The sequence below is a fragment of the Penicillium antarcticum genome, assembly GCF_028974205.1.
Source record: "Penicillium antarcticum strain IBT 31339 chromosome Unknown utg000006l_segment0_segment0, whole genome shotgun sequence".
Taxonomy (NCBI): Eukaryota; Fungi; Ascomycota; class Eurotiomycetes; order Eurotiales; family Aspergillaceae; genus Penicillium; species Penicillium antarcticum.
Window position 1 is genome coordinate 2,801,208 of NW_026695304.1, and position 26,946 is coordinate 2,828,153.

Consider the following 26,946-nt stretch of genomic DNA (forward strand, 5'->3'; position numbering starts at 1 on the left):
TAACATCTCTTTTTTCTTTCACATAATGCAGCCCAGACCATCCTTAGTTATCGGATAAGTACTCATTTCAATCAATCCTCTCGAGTGGCCGATACGTGGGTTCCCACATCTGGACGCGAATCCAATCATCTAACTCGCGGGCATCTCCTGGGATATCATATTCCTGCGCTAAACCTTCTCGTACAGCTTCTTGAATAACAGCCTTGGCAATTTTCACGCTCAAATCACGAACTTCTTCAACGTCTGGCAGAAGGGGCTTGGTCGGAGCTTGGAGGGCAGGAGCCGCAGCTGCTAGTGCTTTTGATGCAGCAACTATCATTTTCATAGACAAATGGCTTGTTCGAGAGAGAATAGCCCCCAAACCAATGCCCGGAAAGACTGTAGAGTTGTTACACTCTCCTAGGATCTCGTTAGCATGTATCATCGTGCTGTCATATGACATTGAATGTTACCAATTTCTTTTTCAACGTCTTGATATTTCACTGGAGGAAAGGGGCTTCCGGTCGCAATCAAAGCTCGACCTTCTGTCCAAGTGTTGATATCCTCAGGCTTGGCTTCGTGTAGTTGGATTGCTCAATGGGAACACAATTGGTTGATCCACGTTCTTTGCCATCTCCTTGATAATTTCTTCTGTGAATGCCCCAGGCTGTGTAGAAGTGCCGATCAGCACATGGGGCTTCACTTTCTTTACCACAGAAAGCAAATCATGCCCTTCAGCATCTGCCCATTCCCTGTCATCCCTTGCGAATAGCCTTTGAGCCGGGGTGAGGTCCTCTGATTGAGATTTAAGCAACAGACCGTGCTTATCGATACACCGGAAATGATACGTGAGGGTGTGCTTTGCAAACGTGGATCTGAGCCAGAACATACCATACCTGGCTAGTGGCATCCTCCTTTGAGCCATCAGCCTCGGTGGCAATGGCATCACTGATTTGATCCGCAATGCCAGTACCCGCAGATCCAGCCCCAAAACATACAACTCGAACATCCTCGAGCTTGACCTTGCTCAGATGAAGACCTGCAAGCATAGCAGTCAATCTGACACATCCTGTCCCTTGGATTTCGTCGTTAAAGCAGGAGATTTGCGAGCTGTATTTTTCCAGGATACGCTTCGCATTTTGCAGACCGAAGTCCTCGCTAATAAACCATTAATGCTGTACAAAAGTATATCCGAAATGCTGGTCAAAACTTACAAGTGAATATACGCATGCGGATATCTCTTCTTCGCAGCGCAAACAAACTTCTCCACAAACGCGTCATACTCCTCACCGCGGACTCGGCGCTGGCGAAGGCCCAAGTACAAATCATCGTTGAGAAGATGCTCATTCTTTTGGTTTCATTAGCGCTCGAAGTACAAAAGGGATATAGAATGCCTTACGTTAGTTCCGCAGTCAAGCACTACAGGGAGCGATCTAGACGGATGGATGCCACCGCAGATTGTTGTGATGGCCAATTTGGCGGAGGAGATGAGTACCGCACCCACGCCCTGATCGCCAATTCCAAGGATCTAGAAACAAGGTTAGTAGGGGTGTCATAAATAAAAGGGCAATAACTCGCCTGCTCTCCATCACTGACAACGATGTAGTCAATGTCACCTGGTGGAAGATTGCGAAAGATTTCATCAATCCGGTCCTGTTCTTTAATGTTAAGGAAACATCTCTCCGGCTTTCTAAACAGACGCGAGTAGTTTTGAATAGCTTCGGCTTCGGTGGGTGTATAAATCACACCAAACATTTCCTTAAGATGCGATTTTAAAAGCTGGAGATATGTATCAGCCTAGTCACAACTTACACCCAGTGGAATTACTTACCTGATAGAACAGCACTTCACTCTGTGCCTTCATGCTGGCCAAAAAGGTATTCTTGGCCAAGTCATCTGGGCGACTTTTGTATTGCTGATAGGCTCGTTCCACTTGTTCGTCTAATGTCTGTATATTAGGTGGAAGAAGGCCTTGAAGCTTAAAAGCTCCTCGTTCCTCTGCAGAAAAGGCCGATCCTTTGTTAAACTGCGCACTGTGCAGCAGCGCCGCACCCTACCCTGTGTTGTTAACGATACTCGCAGTAATTATTAGGAACGTACCTCAAGGGGACACTTCAGAGTGCCGGATGCCGCTCGGGGCAAATGTCCAAAGTTTGACTGAGGCATGAGGGATACGAAAGCAGACTGCGGTTCGCAATTTGAGCTGGCTTGTAAAGTATGCCGCCAAATATGGCTTAACAAACTATGATGCCACCGATGTTCGGCATCCCGAGTGGAGCCGAGTGGATCTCGCAGAACAGGGCTGCACGAAAATAAACGTCGCAACTCCACCGTCGGACCATAACTTGTTTCTCGGATGCTATTCCTAAAACTTCCGGACGCCCTAGGAAAAAGCGTGACATATCTCAATTACATTTACATGTACTCACTGAGTAAAACATGGAGTGTTGTTCGGTTATATATTCCATAGCTAAGGTAACGGGCTGGCTACAAAATTTCTCGCATAGTATTGCACATCTCACTTTTGGCTCAGAAACAGTAGTTTGTGTTCACTAGGAAACCAAATTACAAGAGTCAAGCTTTTATTTCGGATTTCGTCTCCATAACGTGACGTCAGCGAGTCTTTACGACCGAGTGCTCTGGATGTCTCAAAAGCTCTTCGTTCAGTTGGGAAGCTCTTCTGGCCAGGCCCGTATAATTCCGATGTGATCATGAATCCACAAGGGAACTTAACTTTCAAAGAAGTTCTCTGGTTCTACTCAAACGCTACATACTTGCATCCCTGTCAGCGATCCATCAACATGAAGACCTCAGCGAATCTCACACCATACACCTACGAAAATGATATATATGGAGCAGGCTTGAGCGATCAAAAGCCCCCAATCTCCTTTGATCCTACGAAATGGCAATCCCTCGCAAAAGAACGCCTCCCAGCTGATAGCTTTGGCTACGTCTGGGGCTCAGCTGGTACCCGCCAAACGGATGACAACAACAAGGAAGCATTCAAAAAATGGGGAATCTTACCTTCCCGCTTGGTGGAAGCTGATTTTCCAAGCCTCAAGACGAATCTCTTTGGCGATGAATACGACTACCCCCTTGCTATTGCACCTGTCGGTGTACAAAAGATCTTTCACCCTAACGGGGAAGTCGCTACCGCAAAAGCGGCTGATGGAGAAAATGTCACTTATATCATGAGCACGGCAGCATCAACGAGCATTGAGAATGTAGCGGATGCCAATGGTTCTGGATCGCGCTGGTTTCAGCTCTATTGGCCTTCCAATGATCATATGGATATCACGGCAAGCTTGCTGAAAAGAGCCAAGGATTCTGGATACAAGGTTCTTGTCGTGACGCTTGATACTTATATTCTTGGGTGGCGACCCAGCGATCTTGATAACGGATACAATCCCTTCCTTCGCGCTGATAATATTGGAGTCGAGCTTGGGTTCTCGGATCCGGTGTTCCAGGAATATTTCCGGAACAAGCACGGTATCTCCATTGAAGAAGATGTCTCCAAGGCAGCGGCTGAATGGGCACATACCATATTCCCGGGTACCAGTCATGGATGGAACGATATTGAATATTTGCGCAGTCACTGGGACGGCCCGATCGTGTTGAAAGGTATTCAGACTGTTTCCGATGCGAAGAAGGCGCGCGAACATGGTGTTCAGGGCATCGTGGTTTCGAACCACGGAGGCCGCCAGCAGGATGGAGATGTCGCGTCTTTGGAAATGCTGCCTGAAATTGCGGCCGCGGTTGGAGACGATCTCGAGATTTTGTTTGACTCTGGTGTGAGATGCGGTGCAGATGTTGTGAAGGCGTTGGCTCTGGGGGCGAAGATGGTTTTGGTTGGTCGACCATATGTGTATGGACTAGCTATTGGTGGCGAGACTGGGGTCCGACATGTGCTGAAGAGCATTTTAGGAGACCTTCAGTTAACGTTGCATTTGTCTGGTATCAAAGATGTGACGAAGGAGAACCTGAACCAATCAGTACTGCGACAGATCAGGACTTAGGACTCAAAAGTTAGGATAGCATACTGCAAGCTGAACGGGTGCCCTTACGTCTGACCCAATTTCATCACAGATCATCGTTCAAGTTCTCAGAGTCTGGCACTACCACCTTGTACTAGCATAACTGGGTGTGTCTGGCAATGTACATCATTACCCGTTTGGGGGGGTTCACGGAATGTAGAGCTGCAGTCATTGCAGGGTCAGTTTTCCGACCAATAACTCCACATCTTGTTGGGGTTAGTCCATCCCTGCGCTTTGATGTCTTTCGAATGGGTGATTTTTGCAGTCTGGAGCAGGGCAGCATAAACAGATGCCGATAGCGGAAGAGAAGTCGCAGGGGCATCGATGTCTGAATCTGCACCTAGTATGTGTTTCGCTAGCTCACGGAATGGCTAGGCCTTCGCTTAGGGAGTTTGTACAAACAGCAAGTGTCGGATGTTTCCTTAACAGACTGGAATGTGTGCCGAATAGAGATGAGAGCCATTTTCCACGAACAATCGTGGATTGATAAAACTCCGATGTTACCAAGAAAAGATTTACCTCCGTCAGCCCTGCAGGTGTCACAGCACGGGTGTTACGGGGGGGGATCTGAATGGAATACAATCCGGCGAATCGGCATAGAGTGGCAGTTATTTCCCTCAGTACCTGGGCATGCAGATAGATCTGATTGAAAAGAAGCATGTAACCTTGGGTCGTTACTATGATCATTCTTCGCTTAATTCTTTCATCATCCATAATTTTAATTTACGCGCTCACATTCTCCCATCGTACCATACTCAGGCATAGCACGCATCCATCCTACCTGCATAAGGATGGAAACAAAAGCTTTCCCCCTCACATAGTTGCGTGAATGTCACATGGCTAGCTCCATTTTTACCCCCATCGGAAATCCTTCTTATCGTCTAAAAAAAAAACATCAGGAGCAAACTGTAAGTGGACTGTCGGATAATTATTTGAGGTTGTATGCTTCAGATCTAGATGGGTGGCTTCCAGCATTGGTCGCGGAATCATTTGGCCCGCTAGCTGAGCATGTGGCTTGATTTGCTCAATCCCATGGCATTTGCTCTTGGCGAGGGCTGTCAACAATGCAATGGAATGCCACGACGGCAGGGTAATTTCTAGTTCTGAACCACTTATAAATTATGCGTTCTCACCCCGGAAATGAGATGAATATCATCCCCAAATTTCTTTGCTACTGAGACTCTCCTGCCTTGTTGCCACCCAAACCTCAAAAAATTTCATTTCTTGACCGAACACAATGGCTCCAACTCTGCGAACTCTTCTTGTGACGCTTGGCTTCGTCTTCTCGGCCGCCGCCGAGTCGAGCTCCTCAATGCCGACGTATGGGATCGACGTTCGATCCGAGGGAGACTGTAAATGACCCTTGAAATCCGACATGGAGTCTATTTGCTAACTAGTCACAGGCATGTCCTGGTATTTACCTCAACTCCGGTATCCTGCCCAGACCTGCAACGACGTCGTCAGCATGCACCCAGGGCTTGATTTGGCCACCTTGCTCAAGCTGAACCCTTCGATTCACCCTTACTGCGACAACATGCTGCTCGGTCAGAAGGTCTGCCTCCGAGCCAAGCAGGAAACTGACTGCCCCAAGGCGGCAGAACCCAGCCTACAGCCTCTGGAAACTAGTCCACCGCAGTGGCAAACTAGTCCCACTCCCAAGCCGCAGGTATCAAGCTCCAGCCATTCTTGGCGTTGATATCGGGGAGAATGCGCAAGGCCTCACAGACGAGAGGCAGGTCTATCTATCAAAGCCCCTTGTTTCGATGACACTTCTGGTCACTCTGAGTGCGGCACTCTACTATTTGGATCCCCATGTCCCTAGAGCGAACACTAGTGTGACCTTTAATTTAATGAAAAATGCACTTCACTTGGCTCATGATGATTTCAGGTCAACCACGATACTCAATAACTAGGTAGACGCTGAAACGATGTAAACCAATGGGAAACCGGTATTTTACATTCGAAACAGGACGTGGTACTTGGCAAGATGACTTGGGATTGAAATATGAAATCTTCTTTCTTGCCATGAAGAATAGTAGTATACGGAGCAAGCCAGTCCCATTTCAGAAAAGAGCAAGGTAAGAATGGGTGCATCTAATTGTTTCCCCTCACATGTATGCTAGGTATCTAGCCAACATAGTTGCATACTTTCGTCTCAATCAGATATGTGAAATCACACCCGTGCGATTCTCTAGCTAAGTCCCAGCCTCTCTTTGTCCGACGCTATAGTCGTATATCGGAACTATAAGCCAGCAGTGAGCAAAACAGAGGCGAAGAAAGAGACGCCAAAGTGAGATGAGCAATATAGAAGCGATACACTCGCTATGATGGCTCTGTCAAAAGTATCAAAGATTTTATCAGTGGCGTTATGCATACGACTACTACTACGGGTTGTATTACCATGTAAAGTTACGTGTATAGCGTCAAGTGTAGTAAAGTACTTGATTCTTCTGATTAGACTCGCCCGCAGAGACCGCGCCTTACAGAGTGCCTTTTGGACACTCCAAACATCTTGCTATGTTTTTATAGTATAGCGCATACGACTGTTCGCATGCATTACATCTCGCTGTTCAGCACTGACTCGTCAATGCCATGGTCTATTCCACGGTATAGCTGTAGCTCCGGGAAACCTCATCTAGGGTCTGATTACTACCCTGGAAAGGAGGGTGAGCTGCACTAACATAACAGACCGACTGCGAATGGAAGTCTACAGTGGCATGGATGGTGATTCACACACCCAAAATGGCAGGCAATAGAATGGCAGACAGTCACAACGATTATCAACTTATCAATGCACTCTCTTTCATTCTCAAAGGCTGATTCAAAATATATTTTAGGTCCTCATTAATCCCTGGGCTGTATTGAATTGGCCGGTAATGGTTATGGGTTTAATACCATAATTCTATCTAGAATCCATTCGAATTTTTGGTGCAAACGAAGCAAACAAAAGGGACATCCTATGAAAAGTGCAGTATTCTACCTAGCCCTCGAGATCAGGGGCAAATTTTAGATGTTAAGAATTCATGCATGCCGGAAAACAAAGCATTGTCATAGGTGCCTTTCAGCCCCACCGCGCTAAAAACTTCACATGGCTGAACACCTCGGTATCAGATGGTCGGATCGACACCTCTCGATGTCGTCTGTGAATGTGCGAATGTTCATTAATCAGAAAAAGCAGTTTCAAGAAGGGATCTGCGTACCCACACCTCGGTTCCCAACGACTATTCGTTGGAATTCCCTGTGCGTCCACAGTTGAAGATGAATATAAGATACGGGGAGAGTGCGAGGGTGTTTGACACCTTTTGCCTATTCTCCCACCTAACATGGCTACACCGATGAGGAACCCAAAAGACTCCATGACGTCCACCTGGCGTTCATGGGATCGCTCGCAGTGGAACGCCGGACACTGGCTTCTCGAAATCCTGAATGTGCACCATGTCGATGTTGATCAAGAAGTCCCAGTTCACCAGAAGGACGAAAAGGTCCCTTATGCACCAGAGCTGCAGTTTCATGTTTGGGTCCTGATCCACGCCTTTCTGCCTATGGCCCTTCACCAACTCTACATTGGTTACTTCGGGTACCCTTCCAGGCTCGTTGCATTTGCATTCTACAGCTTGGCCCTGAAATTCAATGCTGTGCACGAAACACACGTCCTCCGCCGCGTAGGCCACAACATTGGATTCCTTGACGGGGACAAGCATTCTCGCGATGGTGTACCTGACGTGGGAGTCGGGAAGACGGTCCAAACCCTCGTGTCCGTGATCGCGCTCCGTCCAATGTTTACCATTTTCTTCGCGTACCGCGCCGACGAGGGCCCTTCCTCAATGCGGTGGGGGTGGCTCATCTTCGAGACTGGCATGTATGCGCTTGTGCTCGACTTCTGGTACTATATGATGCACCGCTCCGCGCACGAGCTGGAGTACCTCTGGCAATTCCACCGCACCCACCACTTGACGAAACACCCCAATCCGCTCTTGACCGCGTATGCGGACACGGTACAGGAGTTCATTGATCTTATCGGCACGCCTCTGCTCACATACGGCACGATGAAGCTGATGGGATTCCCCATGGGCTTCTACGAGTGGTGGGTCTGCCAACAATACGTGGTCTTCACAGAGATTCTTGGCCATAGCGGCTTGCGCATGATCGCCACCGCGGTGAATCCCTGGACCTCGCTGCTACGGTGGTGCGACATGGAGCTCGTGATCGAAGACCATGATCTTCACCATCGCAAAGGCTGGAAGAAAAGCCATAATTACGGCAAACAAACGCGGGTGTGGGATCGACTGTTCAATACTTGGATTCCTCGTGTGGAGGGGCATCGCGACAATATCGACTATGTCAATACAGTGGATATTCCCTTGTGGTAGGAAATACGAGTACCGCTTCGTACTCATACAGCTTGTTGATCAAATGGTTTCGCATTATATACTAGACCCAAGACTTCTTTGCAAACTCTCCGTTCATCTTGTCCAAAGCGGGCGATTATCACATCTTGGGGCTATCGATCGACGACTTAATGACATGGAGGCCTTGCCTCTCGTTTTTTCATCCGCTTGGTCGCTTGTCACGAAGTATATATGAATAGAATAGATAAATCGCTTTGTATACGTTGAGATAATCTCCCCGTAGCTCTAATTTTGAGAGATTATCCCTGTCGACTTGATACTGTACTTCATGAAAGATCGTCTATCAGGCGAGCGTCCATATGCAACTATATAATGCACTTCTCGTGTACGAAATTTCAAATCTCATATCATGGGTCACTTGTCTGCACATACTGCTGTTAGGAAAACATTGAGTTTTCTATTCATGAATCTCCTCAAGCGATCCTCATTTATCATGCATAGTCCTTTCCTTACTTTGGGATCCCTTTTTCTGCTCATCCAAAGAGCCCTTGCGTCGAAGTTGAAGTATGACCGATTGATCATTTATGGAATATGGAAGTAACTATGACTCCTGTTGTAGCAACTGGCAGAGGCAGATTGACTAGCTTCAAAATTTGTTCTTATATCCTCATGCTAATCTTCAAATCCAAAGATATCGATAGATTATCAGCAACCAGCGAAGCCATATCAGACTTTCTCCCGAGATATTGAAGCGCAAAGATACATGCTTCACAATTATCTCTGAAGCTTTCGACCAATCCATCATGCTCGTCTGAAGTATCCAAATATTCCAAAGATATATATCCCGCCTTGGCAAAACAATGGACAAGAACAACAGTCCATGGCTCAACTAAGAAGGCGACTTCATTGAGGGAATCATGGAAATGGCCGCTCATGGTGGGATCTTGTCCCTGAAGTGAAGATCGAGCCAGTGCACCGACCGCAAAGGCATTATCCGTCCTGAGCTTCGACACAATATTTGTAGCTTCACGAGTGCGACGTTCAGTGATAGAGCTAAGTCTCCCTTGGTCAATGCTCTCTATCACATCTGCCAAGAGCATCGTAGCGAGATGCCAATGGCCGTCAAGTATAATGTACCACGACTGTATGCGAGGGGGAAGTAGTCCATGGTTAGCAACGCAGTCTAGCATGAATCTCTGATACATCGAATTCCAGTGCTCATAGACTAGCATGGTCTTCTTGATCACGTTTTCTAGGCAATCGCTACTTGCACCTCGATAGACCAGGGTTTGAAGTTGCGTGATTCGGCGGTATAGCAAGACCTTGACAGGGGTTGCCTCGGAAAGTACCGACGCAGCTTCTTCATAGGAGCATGGCCATCGCGGCTGGGATGGTGTTGATTCTGAGTCATCGGTCGGATATCGGAGAAAAAATTCACCCCATACGTCTTTCCTGTGAAGACTGTGGCTTTCAGGAATATTCCAGCCGTTGAGATCAACCTCGTACCTGGGTTCAAGGATGGTAGGCGATGCTGATGCAATTTGACTGTCTTCATCCGACACCACCAGCGGGCGCTGATACATCGCCGCGCTCAAAGTATCGAACATGACTCCCAACCAGAACATAAGGCCAAGCGTACTGCGGTGCTCATGACTGGTAAGAATCGGATCATTTCGTGGAGAGGAAGGAGTCGTCGTTTCGAAGAGATCAGTCATCGTAGATCCTATTGATCCTCGCCTACTCTCTCGTGTGAAACAAGACGCCTCTCGTTGTAGCCTTGTGAACTTATGGCGAAGGGTGAAGAGTTGACGGTTGGCGTTTTCGAGGAATACCGGAGCAGGGTCATTCTCTAATAAGCGGCCCAGGCGGGAGTCCTGTGTTTTATCCAGCGGACTCTGAGTCAAGGAGAAAATGATATTTGCAAATATAATCCGAAAGGAAGGGATCCCGGTTGACCGCTCCAACGCTTGTCTTGCTTTGTTCCACACGTTCACTCGAATTGCTCTTTCATCATGCTCAATTTCCGCTGGAACAGATAAACCTGTACCTTTCTGGGCATGCTGAGTCCACTGGGAAGCAAATGCCATGATTGCCAAATGTAGAGTCTTGAATGCTGTCCTATCCTCTTCTGCACTCAAAGCCCGACCACGTATTGACGAGGAAGCACGATCCAAGCGACAGACCCTGATACACATTCGGTTTGACCAACTAGGTCCCCAATCCTTCATTCCTCTATCAGGTAGCACAACCCCAGTCGAGTCGCTGTAGGGACAGTTGTGCTCTGTCAACCAACATGATAGCGCGTTTTCCATACTGTCATGGTATATGCGGATCAAGTTGCGTGTCATCGTTGCACGAGCAAATTTCCTTGCCGTATTGTCGGACGCAATACAGAACGAACGTGGGGCACTGGGACTCGAGAGTTCATTAGACGTAAACATTGGGAAATATTCTTGAGTTTTACGCTGGATCGCTGGCTGCGTGGATTCGGATGAGGAATTGTTAGATCCATCTTCGGGCTCTTGGGACAGCTCAAAGGTGCTACCAAGGCAGATTGGCAGAGAGCTATGCCAACTGGCCTGCAAGTCAATACCTTCCAGGGCCTTCTCAGACCCCTGAATAACTGCATCGGCATCCCAGTCATCTAGGCAGTCACCGATCCAAGGAAATACTCCAGACTGGCCACCTAGTGGCCCGTTTGACTCCACGCCTTCAGTAATTGCTTCTTCCGGGAAAATCGATGACGGCGAAGAGGAAGCGAAACTCAACACCTCGCACATTTGCGTCGGGTTGAGAGCATGCCACTGTGAAGGCGGTAGCGCCTCATCAAGCAAGACACTACACGAACTCGGAATGGAAGAAACATCACAATTCCGATCTGAATCAGCCGCAGTTGATGGTTGCCTTTTCTGGGCTGCGGTGTGAGCTGTGTGCTTCAAGGCAAGCCAGTTGAAGGTGCAATCTTTCTTCCATCGTTTGCAGTTCGAGCAAGAGAAGCCATTCTCCCTTCGCATTTTCTGGGATCTTGAAAGTCAACATCGTCCAACGCTATGTTGTACCAAATTTGACTGACCGGTGCATCGCAGCCTCTCTTTCCCTTGCGGCATTGATCGCAGCTATGAAGCTGACGTCTGCGGGACATCGGCATGGCCAGGGCGGAAGATGATCAGACAGTCACAGCCTGAGATATGATGGTCCTGCTAAGTTTCTTGATCGGAATCCACCTTGAAAGTAAGACAAGAATTCCCAGGCTATGGTATTTACCAGTTTCCGGGGTACCCGACCTTAGCAAACTTTTGCGGGGTTTGTGGGGACTGGAAGTGCGTGGCGTCGAGGATAAGATTTCGGGTCAAAGGAACCAGGAAGAGATACACCGTCTAAATATTCATTGGTCTAATGTTGGATCGACCGAACAGTCAAATATGATCATTTGAGCTCTATGGAACGGATTATGCTAAAGGGTGCAGATGCTCGCTTGCTCACGAAGCAGCGCATGTTTTGCCTAGTGAGGTTCACGCTGGGAATATAGAGGGGGGGGAACTGAGTGAGATCTGGGGAAGGGGTGGATTGTGGCGTCAGTAAACCAGTAATGACTCGTCTTGCGGCGAAACGTCGGAGTCGGACTGGATGTGGGGATCAGCAGGATTACGTTCAGCGCCTGTTGATCATCGACGATCCACCCTCTGTTTGACAATGATTGGCAAATCACCAAATATAGACTAGCAATTATGGGTATGTGATCCGAGAAAGGGTTGACAAGCATCACGTGGTACAATTCATACATTCATACGGAAGAGTCTACATGTTGATTATTTGCTGGTCCCGTTATTTCAGATGACGCGCCCCATTATTCATATATGCAGCCAATAGACCAGGCACTGAATAAACTTGAACAGCTTGAATTTCTTGTGGAAACTAGTAGAACTAAATAATTAGGTGATCCTCCACAATCTGACACGTCGAAAACTGCAAAATCGGGCATCCAGAGAGAGACAAAATACGAAGCACGGCAGTGAGGAAGCTCAGGATTGGGATAGTTGTACACGGACTGTTTTCACCTCTGTGTAGTTCTCAAGAGCATACGAACCCAGCTCTCGACCGATTCCTGATTCCTTGAACCCACCGAAGGGCATCTGATAGTGCAGAGTGTTATAGTTGTTAACCCAAACAGTTCTGATATAAGTGGGTTGTCAGCAAAACCATAGGGCTATTTGGTATAAAAAGAAAACTCACCCTGCCTTGATCGCATTTGACACCCTGATAGCGGTGTTGATGTTGGTCGTGTGAACAGCCGCAGCTAGGCCTGGGATTAATCAACAGTCAGCGTAGGCTCCCATAGAATACAACGTCTCCTAGTTTGGGTTCTTACCATAATTCGTGTCATTGGCCACGCGAATAGCTTCCTCTTCGTCGCGAACCCTCTGCACTGTGCAGACAGGCCCAAAGATTTCCTCCTTCACAATTGTCATGTTTTCATCAACATCAGCAAAAATAGTGGGTTGAATGTAGTATCCTTCGGCTCCGTGTCGATCACCACCGGTGATAACCTTGGCACCTGCGCTTTTTCCATCGGCAATATAACTCATGACTCGATCATATTGAACTTGAGAAACTTGAGGTCCCTGGAAGGTTTCGGCATTGAACGGATCGCCAACCTTGTTTTCTTCGGCGCGCTTCTTGAACAGCTCTAAGAATTGGTCGTAAATGGCTTCGTGAACAAGGATTCGAGAACCGGCACAGCAACATTGTCCATGGTTGAAGAAGATGCCCATGTTTACCCATCCAATTGCCTCCTCCAGATTTGCATCAGGGAGAATGATGTTCGGCGACTTTCCTCCGAGTTCGAGTGTAACTTTCTTCAGGTTGCTATTGGCAGCCTCTCGCATAATTTGACGTCCGACCAAAGTAGACCCGGTGAATGCGACTTTGTCAATATCCATGTGTGCCGCAATCGCCGCTCCAGCATTCCTTCCAAATCCTGAAATAACATTGACTACTCCAGGGGGAAAGCCGGCTTCTTTGATAAGCTTAGCCACATATAGTGCTGAAAGGGGCGTTTGCTCCGCAGTCTTCATGACAATCGTATTGCCTGTCGCGAGGGCAGGGCCGATCTTCCAAGCGAACATCAGAAGGGGAAAGTTCCACGGAATGATTTGGCCGCAGACCCCGACCGGCTCATGTCGGGTATAAGTCAAACTATTGGCATCCGTATCGATTGTCTGTCCATAGATCTTATCGGCCCATCCACCATAGTAGCGCAAACATCCGGCTGAAGCAGTGACATCGCCTTTAGCCATTGTAACACCCTTTCCATTATCAAGGGCTTCGATAGCAGCGACAGTGTCGATATCACGTTCCAAAAAGTCAGCGAGACGAGTCAAGAGGCGGCCACGATCAGAAGGAGTGATGGTTTTCCACTCGCCCTCCAGAGCTTTGCGGGCTGTTTTCACGGCGATGTCCACGTCTTTCGCTGTGCCTTCGTGCACAGCTACAATGGGCTTCTCATTGTGAGGGTTGATTGTCTCGAAGGTTCTACCTTCCACACTCTTCACAAATTCGTTGTTGATGAACCTAAACGGTCTCGTTAGAAAATGTATGACCTTCGACGGGGGCTGAGTGGGGGAACTTGCAGTCCCAGTGGCTGTTCGTATGTGACCACTGGGGTCTTGATTGTTTGGAACAAAGACATTACTGAGGAAAAGGCTGGACGGGAAATTCTCATTTGATGTTTGAATGAAGAATGTGTGAGAGTCGTGTCTAGGCTGGGACTCGAGGCGATTTATATACCCAGCGGTTATAGTATGTGTGAGTCCAGACGACGGATATCACCGGAAGATCAAGTAAGGGGAGTATGACTGTATCCATCGATGCCCGCTCGGAGTTTTTCCATTGCGCGGGAGACTGTCCATCGAGCGCTTCGCAGTCCGCATTCACTGACCCTGGACTTAACCGGGGCAATGGATATGCTGAGCGCTTTTCTAGCAGTATTTTGACAACCGCAACTTCACTTGACATCAAGAATGTCTTGCGATGGCTCTAAGTTCCAAAATAGGCAAATCCGAGTTCTATGAGAGGTGAAGATCGCCTTGATCAGCCGTGCGGCTCCGCATGCGGGCCCCCGCAAAACCCCGCAACGTTTCCCTCACAGTTCACGCATCATCGCTTGTGTGTCTGGGGAAATTCTTGGAAATGGATGCACTTCCAATCACCCGCTTGTCCGAATTAATTTGTCTGATTGCAGAAATTCCGAAGATGGAAAGGGGAGTCAGGGTTCTTTATCAGAATGGCCTTCTCTGGCTCCATTATTTATAGAGGCTCGAACAACACCATCTGGAGTCAATCAGTTCAACATTTTCACAATCCTCCAGACCCAAATTCAACACACTACCTTCACTGTTTCTCTCATTCGACTTGATTGACCAACATGACTATCTCCGAGATGACCATCCCTGAGATGCAGTGGGCACAAGTGGCCGAGAAGGTCGGAGGGCCGCTTGTGTATAAGCAGATCTCTGTACCCAAACCAGGTCCTGATCAGATCTTGGTGAAGATTCGCTACTCTGGTGTTTGTCACACCGATCTACATGCGATGATGGGCCACTGGCCTATCCCAGTCAAGTTCCCCCTGGTTGGTGGACATGAAGGCGCTGGTGTAGTTGTGGCTAAGGGTCCTTTGGTTACTGGATTTGAAATCGGCGACCACGCTGGCATTAAGTGGATCAATGGATCTTGTTCTGAATGCGAGTTCTGTCGCCAATCGGATGACCCCCTGTGTGCCAATGCGCAGCTTTCGGGGTATACTGTTGACGGCACATTCCAGCAATATGCTGTTGGCAAAGCTACCCACGCCTCGAATATTCCAAAGAATGTTCCTCTTGACGCAGCCGCCCCTGTTCTTTGCGCTGGTATCACTGTTTATAAGGGGTTGAAAGAATCTGGAGTCCGGCCCGGTCAGACCGTGGCTATTGTTGGAGCTGGTGGTGGCCTCGGCTCCCTTGCGCAGCAGTATGCCAAGGCTATGGGTATCAGGGTAATTGCTGTTGACGGGGGTGATGAGAAGAAGGCCATGTGCGAACAGCTTGGCACTGAGGTATGAAAGACAAGAGCCCAGACTTCAATACAGAGTACGCGTGCAAATCTAACGAGATTTAGACTTACGTTGATTTCATGAAGTCGAAAGACTTGGTGGCTGACGTGAAAGCGGCCACGCCTGATGGTCTTGGAGCGCATGCCGTTATTTTGTTGGCAGTGTCTGAAAAGCCCTTCCAGCAGGCCACGGAATATGTTCGCTCTCGAGGAACAATCATCGCCATCGGTCTGCCCCCGGACGCGTTCCTCAAAGCCCCGGTTCTGAACACAGTGGTCCGGATGATTAGTATCAAGGGCAGTTACGTTGGAAACCGACAGGATGGTGTTGAGGCTCTCGATTTCTTTGCCAGGGGCCTAATCAAAGCGCCGTTCAAACTCGCTCCCTTGGAGGACCTTCCGAAGATCTTTGATCTCATGGGTTTGTCGATCCCTTCTTTCTTTGCTGAAGTAATTACTGACTCGAAACAGAGCAAGGAAAAATCGCCGGTCGCTATGTGCTTGAGATGCCGGAGTAGTGGATTATTTGTCGAGATCTGGAGTACGATTCATGGGATTGGAGTTGAGATCTATTTGGGTGACGACGGCTGCAGAGGGAATGTACATAGGGCACGGCACAAATTGTAACTTTGATGTCATTTAACCAGCATGAATTGATTTACTTGAAACATATGTTGCTTGTCATTTCTCTTTATTCAAAGAGCTGATACTAGACTTTCTTTATGCTCCGAGTTTCCGCAAAATTTCTGGCCTTCGTTGTATGTGACTGATGTATGACTGAACAAATGAAGAGCTACAACATGTATTCGAAGCAATATCATCTGAAAATAGGGTCATGGCGAGACCCAAAAGATCTAATAATCGATCACGCTGACACGCTGACACAGTGAACGTGCTCTACCTTTTGCTCGAATCCGCGCAGTCAAACGCAGCTCAGCTCGACATCCAACGTGGGGGCGCCTCGGACGACCGCGTATCTCCGTCTAATCGATTCACAATCTTTAGCTGACTCACTTGCAGCTAGGCGCCCCAACTTATATTCATAGTTCGAGTTTACACACGAGATCATCCCCAACGAAGAGTCGTTCGGCGTTCTAATTCCGGTCTATATCCTACGTCAAACAGAGTATTGGGACTGCTAAATATGGTCACCCCAGCTTGATTATCGTATCTATAGAAGTGCTACGCGACCCAATTTAAAATCCATATAGCAAATTTTTCTAGACGGGAAAGAATGTACTTTCCCAGCCACTGCTGATAGCAAATCCACAGCTTGATCCACTACCTGGGCATTGTGTGGTTTCATCGTCGATTTGAGCTTTCCCTTTCCACATTGTTTCAATTCTTGTCAAAGGTTCTAGGTCCAGATTTTCATTCTCAATGTGGAGTAGACTCGGGTCAATGAACTCTGGAAGAACTTCCCCAAACGTGTCTCCTTCAGGGGCATGTACAGCCGCTTTTAGGGTGTTAGTACACTCGGTATCCTTATTCCTACTCAGTATATTAGTCATTTGATTCTGTGAGTGAGAAATCAATACATTACCAATCAAGTGAGACCTTGCAATCGGTCTGTTTATGACGATCGGTCAATTGTATAAATGGAACGATGCGCGGCAAGGCTGTTCTCCGTTCACTTGTGAAGAGACGAAGATATTTCGGTGGCTTCCGATACCCATCAACACATGCATCTGGAATTCCACGCCTTGTACATTCCGCACATGGGCGTTTGTTTCCTATAATGCGCTGTGAATAAACTATGCTGGTGATAGCAACGGATGCACAGGCTATAGTGGACTTACCGCATGTCTTGTGTCCCCGCTGACAATTAGAGCAGGACCTTCTAGCTTTCTTCCGGCGCTGAGACATCATGTATAAGGTAGAGATACTCGGTGGTTGGGTGTTCTGGGTCTGGACGGCTGCATTATCGGCGTTGAAGGTACACTGCATGAGGATGGCGCGCACTGACTGGTAGTAGTCAATATATATATTGCTTGAAAACGCATGGAATGAAAAGTCCTGAGATGTTGCGCCGTGCCAAGAACTCCAAGCCCCAAGCGTTGCCGGCAGGTGATGTACATATCTTTCCTGAAACCAGGAACTCGGCATTCGCCGTGCGAAATTTGTAAAGCACCGTTCTCTCATAAAGCCCGCATGATTCATCTCCGTATTGTTTTCCCCAGTTATCTTCCCCGGACGCCACACTGATCTGCATCCCCGCAAAATGTCTCCATGCGGATCCGCATCAAAACCGGAACCGCATACCGCGCGCCACCCGACCACTTGATTTTGAGATTCTGGGGAAATGCGCTGATCGCCTTTAATAATTGAGATCTAGATTAGCCAATAAATGAGCCTACATCCTGATTGTTCAAAATTTACCCTGGTCCCCGCGTTTCAATAGCGATCTGCTCCACTTCCGTTCCGCCGCAGCGGACGAAGCTGCGCCAGGAATCGTACTAGCGATATCTTACAATCTGTTCTATCACACGTTTGATAGTCAGAGGAGACAACTGCATCATTTCAAAAAGGCAGCCGCTCCCCTTGGATCCCACTCATAATTCTCATCAATTATAGTAGAGAAACATGGACAGCCCCACGACACAAAATGGCGAAACAAAGCCGTCTTATGAGAACAGGGAAGGCGCAATGCAGGGCCTTACTACAATCCCTACATCAGTGACCCTGTCTGCTGAACAATTCGAAAGACTGTACTTGACTCCAATGACACGACATCAACCTGCAATAGCTAAACAAGTTGGAAATCCGACACCTTTGTGAGTTCTCATATTCCACATACAGAGCAACGTCAAGTTTCTGACTTAACCCCCTTGCTCCACTCTGAAGAGCATTGGGAGGATTTGTTATTACCACGACCCCACTTTCATGTTGTTTGATGGCCTGGAGAGGTGCTAGTGGGAACGGAGTCGCCTTCATGTAAGTGAACGAAATCAATTTGACTGATTGATACCATACTGACACAAGAAGTGGCCCAATCGTCTTTCTTGGTGGCCTTTTATTGCTTATAACTAGTATTCTTGAATTTATACTCGGAAACACGTTTCCCTGCGTCGTATTTGGTACCATTGGTAAGCCCGACGTCCCAATAGAACTCTATGCTTCTTTGTCTTTTGATGTCTAATCATATTTCTCAATAGGAGGATTTTGGTTTGCTTTTGCAGCTACCATGATTCCTTCTTTCAATGCTGCCGGTAAGTTCACCCCCAAACGTGCAAGCTGCGAGACGAACTATCCTAACTCATTGGCAGCGCCTTATTCCTCTACTGCCAAGGATACAGCAGCCGGATTATCTAGCGCTGGCTTTTTGAATACCTACGGTAGGAATGATATCTATCTCAAGTTCCTGTGTGACGAATCTGACCGGTCGCTTTAGCATTTCTGTTCATCACAATGGCAGTTCTCATGTTGATCTTCATGATATGTGCAACACGCACCAATATTGTCTATACCCTCATCTTTCTGTCGCTAATGATTGTCTTCCTTCTCTTGTCGTCAGCGTATTGGCTCTTAGGTGAAGGAAGTGCCGCCACAGGCGACCGATGTGTAAAGGTAATGGCTCAGCTTGTTTGCAGCCCTGCCAATAACATAAAGCGTATACTGACTTGGCATTTCCATTTTTAGGGGGCCGGGGCTTCACTCTTTGTTGCAAGTCTCCTTGGATTTTATCTTTTGATTGTTCAGCTGTTTGAGGCACTGGACTTCCCGTTCCATTTGCCCGTTGGAGATCTAGGGGTGCTGTGGACCCGTACCCCACACAAGTAAGCAATACTGAACGTAGGGCAATAGGTGATGCTAACAGGAAACAAGGGGACAGAAACACGACATTGAAGAGGGTGCTGCTGTTGGTGATAATTAATATTGCCACGATTTTGTTGATTCTTCTCTCCCAATGAAACAACTGTCCTCGGTGATGTACGTCGCATGTTAATCTAGTGTTAATAAGAAAAAGGAGCCTTTCAGAACTAGAAATACAAGCATTATACGCAACCATCATGATCAGACGTCCCTTTCTTTCCGATACTTGAAGCTAGAGAATAGATTTCCTTTTCCGGTTAGCTTTGTTCTCTAACATTTAGCGTATCTCTTCTCCGCAGATAACCCAGTTGCCAGTTGCTCCATTTACTTTGCTTCTCAAACATCTTAGTCTACATGGCTTCCCCTGCTAAGCGGCACAGACGTATTTATGTCGCGTGAGTGACCCTTGTTCATCGTTTCGTAATCTAACAAGTTCCTAGTTGTCTACACAAAATCAAATGTTCTGGCTCTCAACCCTGCTAAGCATGTTCCTTGTCGAACCATCCTGATCGATGTGAATTTCCTCCAAGGGATCGCAAGGTATCGGTGTCGGAGATGTAGGTAGCGAATATCCACTACGAAAACTCGCACACTTACGATGAACATGCTCCAGGTATATAAAAAGACTGGAGGGGGAAATTGAAAGCTTGAGAGCTCAGACACAGCAACTGCGAGAACCCACGCCCTCTGTAACCATCGACGAGCCTTGCAGTGATTCAAATAATCAAACTAGACCAGCAACAAATTTCCCCGATACCGACGTTTCGAATCCGCTGCTTGGATTGCCTGCCGGCTTTGTCACTGCTGGCTCTGCCTCACTTCCATCATACATCGGAGAGGCTTCAAGTGTTGGATTTGGAAATACTGTTTTAAACTGCGTTGATAAAGATGCTGACCTTGCTATCTTGGCTCCTGCGGCATATTTCGAACACGAAACCTTTAATCGACTTGCACGACCAAGTGTCCAACTGCCTGATCGAATCGAGTCCCAATTGTTGGTAGAAATTGCGATCTAATTTATAGGCACCGATTATCATCTCGTTCTCAAAAGGTCTTTCTATGAGAAACTTGACCGAGTGTGCTCGGGGGAGGACCAACAAGACCTTGTGTGGCTATGCAAGTTTTACGTTCTGCTAGCATTGGGGGAAATTTATTCGAACCGAGAACGCTGAATAATGACTCAACATGTACCTGGAACAGAATATTTTCTACGTGCAGTTGGACTATTGCAAGACCGATATGAGAGCCCATCGCTTGATCAGATCGAAGTAATAATTCTATTTGTCAGTTGGTTGGCCCAATACCTGGTCCGGTCTTACTGACCCCATATTGCAGTGTATTTACTCAAATGCATTGGGGCGTTCTAGATCCGCATACAATTACATTGGCATCGCTATGAGGATGGCTCTTACGATGGGACTCCACCGGAGTCTGCCAGTTGAGACCGAATTTACTCCAATTGAACGTGAAGGCCGAAGGCGTGTCTGGTGGACACTATACACATTGGACAGATTGTGCAGCTCGATCTTGGGATACCCACTGCTGATAAGTGACTCTACAATTGACGTGGAGCTGCCGACGAGTGACAGCCTGTCTTCCAACGAGCAAGAGGAGTTTGCAGATCCAGCGCATTTGGTTGCGATCGTCAAACTTGCCAGGATTACCGGTCAGATTTGTAAGAAGGAAATCTCAGCTTTAATGGCATATGTTTCACAAATCTGACAAAATATGATTCTAGTAAGCGACATATACTGTCTACCACAACGAAGCCAAGAGAACGTCGTGCAAAGAGTTCACCGCATTCTCCTGAGTTTGCGTAAATTCGGCGAAGAACTGCCTCCTAGTCTGCTTTTGCGACAAACCAACCTGCCTCGGAACGTCACAAGTCTTCATCTGCATTATAATCAGTGTGTTATCTCAAGCACTCGCCTGATTTTGCTCTATTTATTCAAATCTCGTTTCTCCCTGAATGCTGCCACCGCGGAAGCTACACCGAGAATCTTTTCCTCGACATTTCTCGCCCTAGCAGAAAGCTGTGTTCAAGCTGCCAAGGCTTCAAATTCAATCTTATCAAAATCATTTGTTGGGGGAACACTTGCATCTTTTGGATATTTTGACGCACATTATCTCTTTTCGTCAACTCTTATTCTGATAATTTCCACTGTCATGGATCCAAATGTTGTTATGTCTGATGCTGTCTCATATGCTTTCACTATCCTCAAGGCTATGAAGGAAGATGGTAACCTTCCTAGCTGTGACTACTATGAGAGGCTGCTGCGTACAAGAGTCAGCGTGGGAAAGATGAAAGAAAAGAGCGAGGCACATGGTCGTGCACTGGTAGTTGCTGACGACGCTCAAATTGTGGAAACGCAGACATCTCATCAGCTGGACGGGCAGGTATTGGGATTCAGCGAGGGTCTACCTTTGGATCACCCGTTGATAGATAGCTTTCTGGCCGATCAGGGTACATGGTCTAACGGAATGTCCCCCGAGGATCAATTTTTGAGAGATTTAGCTTGTGAACTTGGCGATGAATTTCTATTTGGGCCACAGTAACATATCAAAATCCTCATGTCAATATCCATTTATCAACCATTGCACTTGCAACTATATAACGTGTAGAAATGACCATGCCGATGATTTGGGTACTTCGGTGATCTACCTGATAGTCCGGATATTGGTCCGAATACGAAACGGCGCACTTGAACTAAATTTATACGCTTAAGACATAGACAACTACCTTGGGCATGAGATTATGCTCGGTCAATTTAAGGAGAGTCTCTTTAGCTTATCAACCTTTCTTACTTGGCTGAAGGAAGGGATAATTTCCGTATGTTTGGTGGACGCGTTCTAGGGACACTCAAGCCCCCATTCTTGCTATCAATGTCGTGCGGGGTCGGCTTCGCGTTTCTCTTGCCGGAAGTTGCATTTTCTCGGCTTCTCGACTATTTTACCGAGTGGATACCAAAGCATGAGGCCGTCAGATGCGGAGGCGATGATGCCAGATAGGAATCGGAAAGACATGGACGTGCCGAAAGGGCCATACGCACTGTCCGAGCCGTTGCCCACTTGACTACTTACTATAAACAGTGAGCAACGAACGCGTTCCGTCTGTCATATTCAGTCAAATATTTTACTGTCTCACACTGGAAATCTTATAAACCATGACTGAGCATGGAATTCGAATTGCGATTGACCGTGGTGGTACCTTCACCGACGCGTGGGCGCAAATACCCGGTCACTCCACCGATATAATCTTCAAAGTCCTGTCTGTGTGCCCAGAGGAATACAACGATGCGCCCACAGAGTGCATCCGAAAGATCTTAGAGATCACTAGTGGATCATCAATTCCACGAGGCACTCCCCTGGACCTTGAACCAGTTGAGTGCATCCGAATGGGCACCACAGTCGCAACCAACGCACTCCTCGAACGCAAAGGCGAGCGAGTGGCCCTGCTTATTACCAAGGGATTTCGAGATCTTCTCAAAATTGGAAATCAGTCCCGACCAAACATTTTCGATCTCTCTGTGCAACGTCTCACTCAACTGTATGAGACAGTGGTTGAAGTCGATGAGCGAGTTACTGTCGAAGGCTTTTCGGAAGATCCAGAGCCCAAGGATATAGATGTTAACTCAGATTCAGCACTACGAAGGGGATTAACCGGTGAAATTGTTCGTGTGTTGCGAACTCCAGATCTCGAAGCAGTTCGAAAAGACCTTCTTGCGGTCTGGGAGCAGGGATACCGCTCTGTGGCTATTGCACTCATGCACTCATATATGTTTCAAAACCATGAGATATCCGTCGCTGAAGTTGCCCGAGAGCTTGGTTTCAAAGTCATTGCATCTTCGGGGCTTCAGACAATGGCAAAGCTCGTCCCTCGGTGTCAATCGGCTGTGGTAGACGCATATCTTTCACTCTTGACTGAGAAATATTTGAATGAATTCCGAATGGGGTTCAAGGGTGCATTAAAAAATCAGCATGGGAGGAAGCTCTTTGTCAATAAGTCTGATGGTGGATTGACTTCGCTTTACAATTTCTCTGGTCTTCGGGGAGTGCTGAGTGGCCCCGCTGGTGGAGTTGTTGGCATGTCCCGGACGTGCTATGATGCCGACGATGGAACACCTGTGCTGGCATTTGATAGTAGGTGATACACCAAGCATCTCCCTATTTGCAATAGGAAATACTAACATCCCTCCACAGTGGGCGGCACTAGCACCGATGTTGCGCGATATGCGGGAAGTCTAGAGCATATCTTTGAAAGCAACATAGCTCAGGTTACCATCCAAACACCGCAGCTCGACATCAATACGGTCGCTGCTGGTGGTGGATCTATGCTCCTCTGGGAGAACGGGATGTCCAAAGTAGGCCCTCATAGTGCAGGCGCCTACCCTGGTCCAGCATGTTATGGAAGAGGCGGTCCGTTGACTGTGACGGATGCGAATTTCTTCCTTGGACGCGTCATCCCCGAGTATTTCCCCATGAAGCTGGACTTCAATGTCGTAAAAGAGAAATTTGTTGTCCTCACGACCATCATCAATGCCGAGAAAGGTGGATCCTCGGAGCTTACTGCCGAAGAAGTGGCTATGGGATTTGTTTCGATTGCGAACGCCACCATGACTCGCCCCATTCGAGCATTAAGTGAGGGTCGTGGTTTTGAAACTGCTGCGCATAATCTGTGTTGCTTTGGCGGTGCCGGTGGACAGCATGCTGTTTCGATCGCCAGGGACCTCGGGATTCGAAGAGCCCTGATTCCGCGATACTCGAGTATCTTATCTGCTTATGGTATGGCTCTTGCCGATGTGGTGGTCGAAAATCAAGAGCCCGAGGCGACATCGTTTAGTATTGAGGCTATCACAAGGCTAGAGGAGCGTTTCCTAAGACTCAAAAAAGCCGGCGTCGCTGGTCTCGTCTCACAAGGATTTTCAGAGACTCATATTGTCCATGAGCTCTTCCTAAACATGCGCTATCAAGGAAGTGACACGGCTTTGATGATTGCGAAACCTGAAATAACAGAAGAGTTTGGGACCGCGTTTGTTGCTCGTCATCAGCAGGAATTTGGTTTCACATAACCGCGGGAAATTCTCATTGATGATGTACGTGTTCGGAGTATCGGAAAGGGCATGGATGTCACCCTATCTAGTGCATGTGCAGAGTTGAAAAAGCTCAAGGATTCACCTCCTGCTAGTCCAATCCAACCAAAGCAGAACACCGAAGTTTACTTCGATCAGTCAGGCTGGACCAATGTCGGCCTCTACTCGCTCAAGGTCCTCTCTCCTGCCACACGGATCAATGGACCGGCCATGATCATCGACAAAACTCAAACTATCATTGTGGATCCAGCAAGCGAGGCCATCATCCTCCCGGAACACGTCGTGATTGAGATCACGGGGACTGAAAAGCCCAAGTTGAGCACTAACGTCGTTGATCCCGTGCAGCTCAGTGTCTTCGGTCATCGTTTCATGAGCGTAGTAGAGCAGATGGGTCAGACTATGCAGAAGACCTCTGTTTCCGTCAATATCAAAGAGCGATTGGATTATTCTTGCGCAGTTTTCTCCGCTGATGGCAGTCTGGTCGCCAACGCACCACACATTCCGGGACATCTTGGATCAATGAGCTATGCGACTGCCTATCAAGCGAATCTCTACAAGCCCGGCGAGCTAAATCCTGGTGACGTCCTACTGAGCAACCACCCCAGCGCTGGTGGTACCCACTTGCCAGATCTCACGGTGACTACCCCTGTGTTTGACAATGATGTGAGTCCAACAAAGATTTTGTTCTTCATTGCAAACCGTGGACACCATGCCGATATCGGCGGTATTCAGCCTGGCTCCATGCCACCTCAATCTACTGAGCTCTGGCAGGAGGGTGCTGCAGTGGAGTCGTTTAAGATGGTCAAAGAAGGCAAATTTGACGAACCAGGCCTATTAGAAGTGCTGGTTGAGATCCCAGCATCTTACCCTGGATCAAGTGGCACTCGCACGCTTCGTGACAACATTGCCGACCTCAAAGCTGCCATTGCTTCTAACAACAAGGGTATCCACCTCATACAATCATTGGTTCAGGAGTACACGTGGCCAGTGGTCGAAGATTATATGCAAGCAATTCAAGACAATGCCAGCCAGGTGACTCGTGATCTTCTTCGGATGATTGCCAATCGATTCGACGGACGTCCTCTCGAGGCCATCGATTACATCGACGATGGAACGCCTTTGGCTTTGAAAATTGACGTCAATCGAGAAACTGGAGATGCGATATTTGACTTTACTGGCACTGGGCCCGAGCACTTTGGCAACTTGAACTGTCCTCCGGTCATCATGTACTCTGGAACCATGGTAAGTCAATTAATCCTTCTCCGGAGTTTCTCCAAGAAACGTTCTGACAAACTCAAAGTATTGTCTCCGCTCCATGATTGCATCGGATATCCCTCTCAATCAAGGATGTTTCAAGCCCATCAAGCTTGTCTGTCCACCAAACACTCTCCTATCACCCTCACTCAAAGCGGCCACGGTGGGATCCAATGTTGAGACCTCCCAACGCGTAGTTGATTTGATCTTCAAGGCTTTCCGTGCAGCCGCAGCTTCCCAATGCACATATAATAGTCTTACGTTTGGCTATGGTGGCAGCGATGCAGAGACAGGAGAGGTTACAAAGGGCTTCGGATACTATGAGACAATTGCTGGTTGATCCGGAGCGGGAGCGGACTGGAATGGTGAAAGTGGCGTACATACGCATATCACAAATACACGCATTTCCGATCCTGAGATATTTGAACGACGCTATCCTGTGATTCTGCATGAATTTTCAATTCGCAGTGACAGCGGTGGTGCAGGTCGACACAGGGGTGGTGATGGATGCGTTCGAGATATTGAGTTCCGGCTCCCGATACAAGTCTCTATTCTATCAGAGCGACGAGTGATTGCTCCATATGGTATGGCTGGTGGCGAGGAGGGTAAACGTGGTGTCAACATTTGGTTGCGAAAGTATCCGGATGGAACGAGTCGGTCAATCAGCCTTGGTGGAAAGGCCACTACTCAGATGAGGGCCGGTGATCATATTATTGTTTGCACTCCTGGAGGAGGAGGCTACGGCAGAGACCCAAACAAGAAGCCGGACTATGAATTTGGGGATGTTTTCAAGATTAAAGAGAAGTTTATTCCTGGCTCCCTCCGGACTCAGAGCAGCGTTGCGGGGAAGACTGCTATGGCTATGGGCAATTGAACCTCGCATCATCTTCACATATAATTATCTCGAGAATCTAACTTTGTTCTTCCATTATTTTGCTACGTGATATAGTGTGATTGACATTTCAAAGTTTAGAAGACTGTACAAAGAGTGTCGTGATGAAGTGGTAGAGCAAGGACGACTTCAAAAGTTATATGTACACTACAGCTAGTCGTCTGGTTTCAAAGTGGATTTACGCAGTTATGGTTTTCAATTTTCCCGGTTCTTTCTGCGTATTTTTAGAGACAAAAGTGACTATAGGCGGCTCGCAAGTTGTAAAGATGCTCAACGACCGCGTCGAAGTAGAACAATCTCCAATCCAATATATCGGGCTAGGTTTTTTCGTCGGAAACTCGAAAGTTGAATGAAAGATAACTTGAATTTAGAAACGTTCGCAAAGTTCAAGCCTATCTCGATCAGCACTGCTTGTGTGTAGACTAATCATACAGATAGTGTCTAGACCT

General features: G+C 47.7%; 10 protein-coding genes across 10 annotated transcripts; 7 read left to right on the forward strand and 3 right to left on the reverse strand.

Moving 5' to 3' along the window:
• Window positions 1-67: 67 nt before the first annotated feature.
• Window positions 68-2,145, reverse strand: N7508_007138 (NAD-dependent malic enzyme; the record flags this gene model as incomplete). Its single annotated transcript, XM_058465202.1, has 9 exons — window positions 68-399; window positions 453-549; window positions 602-838; window positions 876-1,137; window positions 1,194-1,327; window positions 1,379-1,507; window positions 1,576-1,758; window positions 1,811-2,032; window positions 2,080-2,145. 9 exons carry the CDS (start codon window positions 2,143-2,145, stop codon window positions 68-70), a joined length of 1,662 nt encoding a protein of 553 aa, XP_058319055.1.
• A 635-nt stretch (window positions 2,146-2,780) lies between these two features.
• Window positions 2,781-3,995, forward strand: N7508_007139 (lactate 2-monooxygenase; the record flags this gene model as incomplete). The annotated part of the gene is made up of 1 exon (XM_058465203.1): window positions 2,781-3,995. One exon carries the CDS (start codon window positions 2,781-2,783, stop codon window positions 3,993-3,995), a length of 1,215 nt encoding a protein of 404 aa, XP_058319056.1.
• A 1,255-nt stretch (window positions 3,996-5,250) lies between these two features.
• Window positions 5,251-5,709, forward strand: N7508_007140 (uncharacterized protein; the record flags this gene model as incomplete). Its single annotated transcript, XM_058465204.1, has 2 exons — window positions 5,251-5,365; window positions 5,417-5,709. 2 exons carry the CDS (start codon window positions 5,251-5,253, stop codon window positions 5,707-5,709), a joined length of 408 nt encoding a protein of 135 aa, XP_058319057.1.
• Window positions 5,710-7,336: 1,627 nt separating this feature from the next.
• N7508_007141 (sterol desaturase family protein) lies at window positions 7,337-8,383 on the forward strand (the record flags this gene model as incomplete). Its single annotated transcript, XM_058465205.1, has 1 exon — window positions 7,337-8,383. The coding sequence occupies one exon, from the start codon at window positions 7,337-7,339 to the stop codon at window positions 8,381-8,383; it is 1,047 nt and encodes a 348-aa protein (XP_058319058.1).
• Window positions 8,384-9,021: 638 nt separating this feature from the next.
• On the reverse strand, window positions 9,022-11,510 carry N7508_007142 (Zn(II)2Cys6 transcription factor domain-containing protein; the record flags this gene model as incomplete). Its single annotated transcript, XM_058465206.1, has 2 exons — window positions 9,022-11,379; window positions 11,436-11,510. The coding sequence occupies 2 exons, from the start codon at window positions 11,508-11,510 to the stop codon at window positions 9,022-9,024; spliced, it is 2,433 nt and encodes an 810-aa protein (XP_058319059.1).
• An 874-nt stretch (window positions 11,511-12,384) lies between these two features.
• On the reverse strand, window positions 12,385-14,051 carry N7508_007143 (aldehyde dehydrogenase family protein; the record flags this gene model as incomplete). Its single annotated transcript, XM_058465207.1, has 4 exons — window positions 12,385-12,535; window positions 12,596-12,665; window positions 12,732-13,933; window positions 14,044-14,051. The coding sequence occupies 4 exons, from the start codon at window positions 14,049-14,051 to the stop codon at window positions 12,385-12,387; spliced, it is 1,431 nt and encodes a 476-aa protein (XP_058319060.1).
• Window positions 14,052-14,786: 735 nt separating this feature from the next.
• N7508_007144 (zinc-dependent alcohol dehydrogenase) lies at window positions 14,787-15,966 on the forward strand (the record flags this gene model as incomplete). Its single annotated transcript, XM_058465208.1, has 3 exons — window positions 14,787-15,452; window positions 15,515-15,869; window positions 15,920-15,966. The coding sequence occupies 3 exons, from the start codon at window positions 14,787-14,789 to the stop codon at window positions 15,964-15,966; spliced, it is 1,068 nt and encodes a 355-aa protein (XP_058319061.1).
• Window positions 15,967-18,031: 2,065 nt separating this feature from the next.
• On the forward strand, window positions 18,032-19,322 carry N7508_007145 (uncharacterized protein; the record flags this gene model as incomplete). The annotated part of the gene is made up of 8 exons (XM_058465209.1): window positions 18,032-18,222; window positions 18,293-18,382; window positions 18,431-18,534; window positions 18,604-18,657; window positions 18,715-18,783; window positions 18,840-19,015; window positions 19,088-19,224; window positions 19,274-19,322. The coding sequence occupies 8 exons, from the start codon at window positions 18,032-18,034 to the stop codon at window positions 19,320-19,322; spliced, it is 870 nt and encodes a 289-aa protein (XP_058319062.1).
• Window positions 19,323-21,427: 2,105 nt separating this feature from the next.
• N7508_007146 (uncharacterized protein) lies at window positions 21,428-21,817 on the forward strand (the record flags this gene model as incomplete). The annotated part of the gene is made up of 1 exon (XM_058465210.1): window positions 21,428-21,817. The coding sequence occupies one exon, from the start codon at window positions 21,428-21,430 to the stop codon at window positions 21,815-21,817; it is 390 nt and encodes a 129-aa protein (XP_058319063.1).
• A 608-nt stretch (window positions 21,818-22,425) lies between these two features.
• On the forward strand, window positions 22,426-26,479 carry N7508_007147 (uncharacterized protein; the record flags this gene model as incomplete). Its single annotated transcript, XM_058465211.1, has 5 exons — window positions 22,426-23,401; window positions 23,462-24,290; window positions 24,369-25,593; window positions 25,652-25,940; window positions 26,091-26,479. The coding sequence occupies 5 exons, from the start codon at window positions 22,426-22,428 to the stop codon at window positions 26,477-26,479; spliced, it is 3,708 nt and encodes a 1,235-aa protein (XP_058319064.1).
• Between the last annotated feature and the right edge of the window lie 467 nt (window positions 26,480-26,946).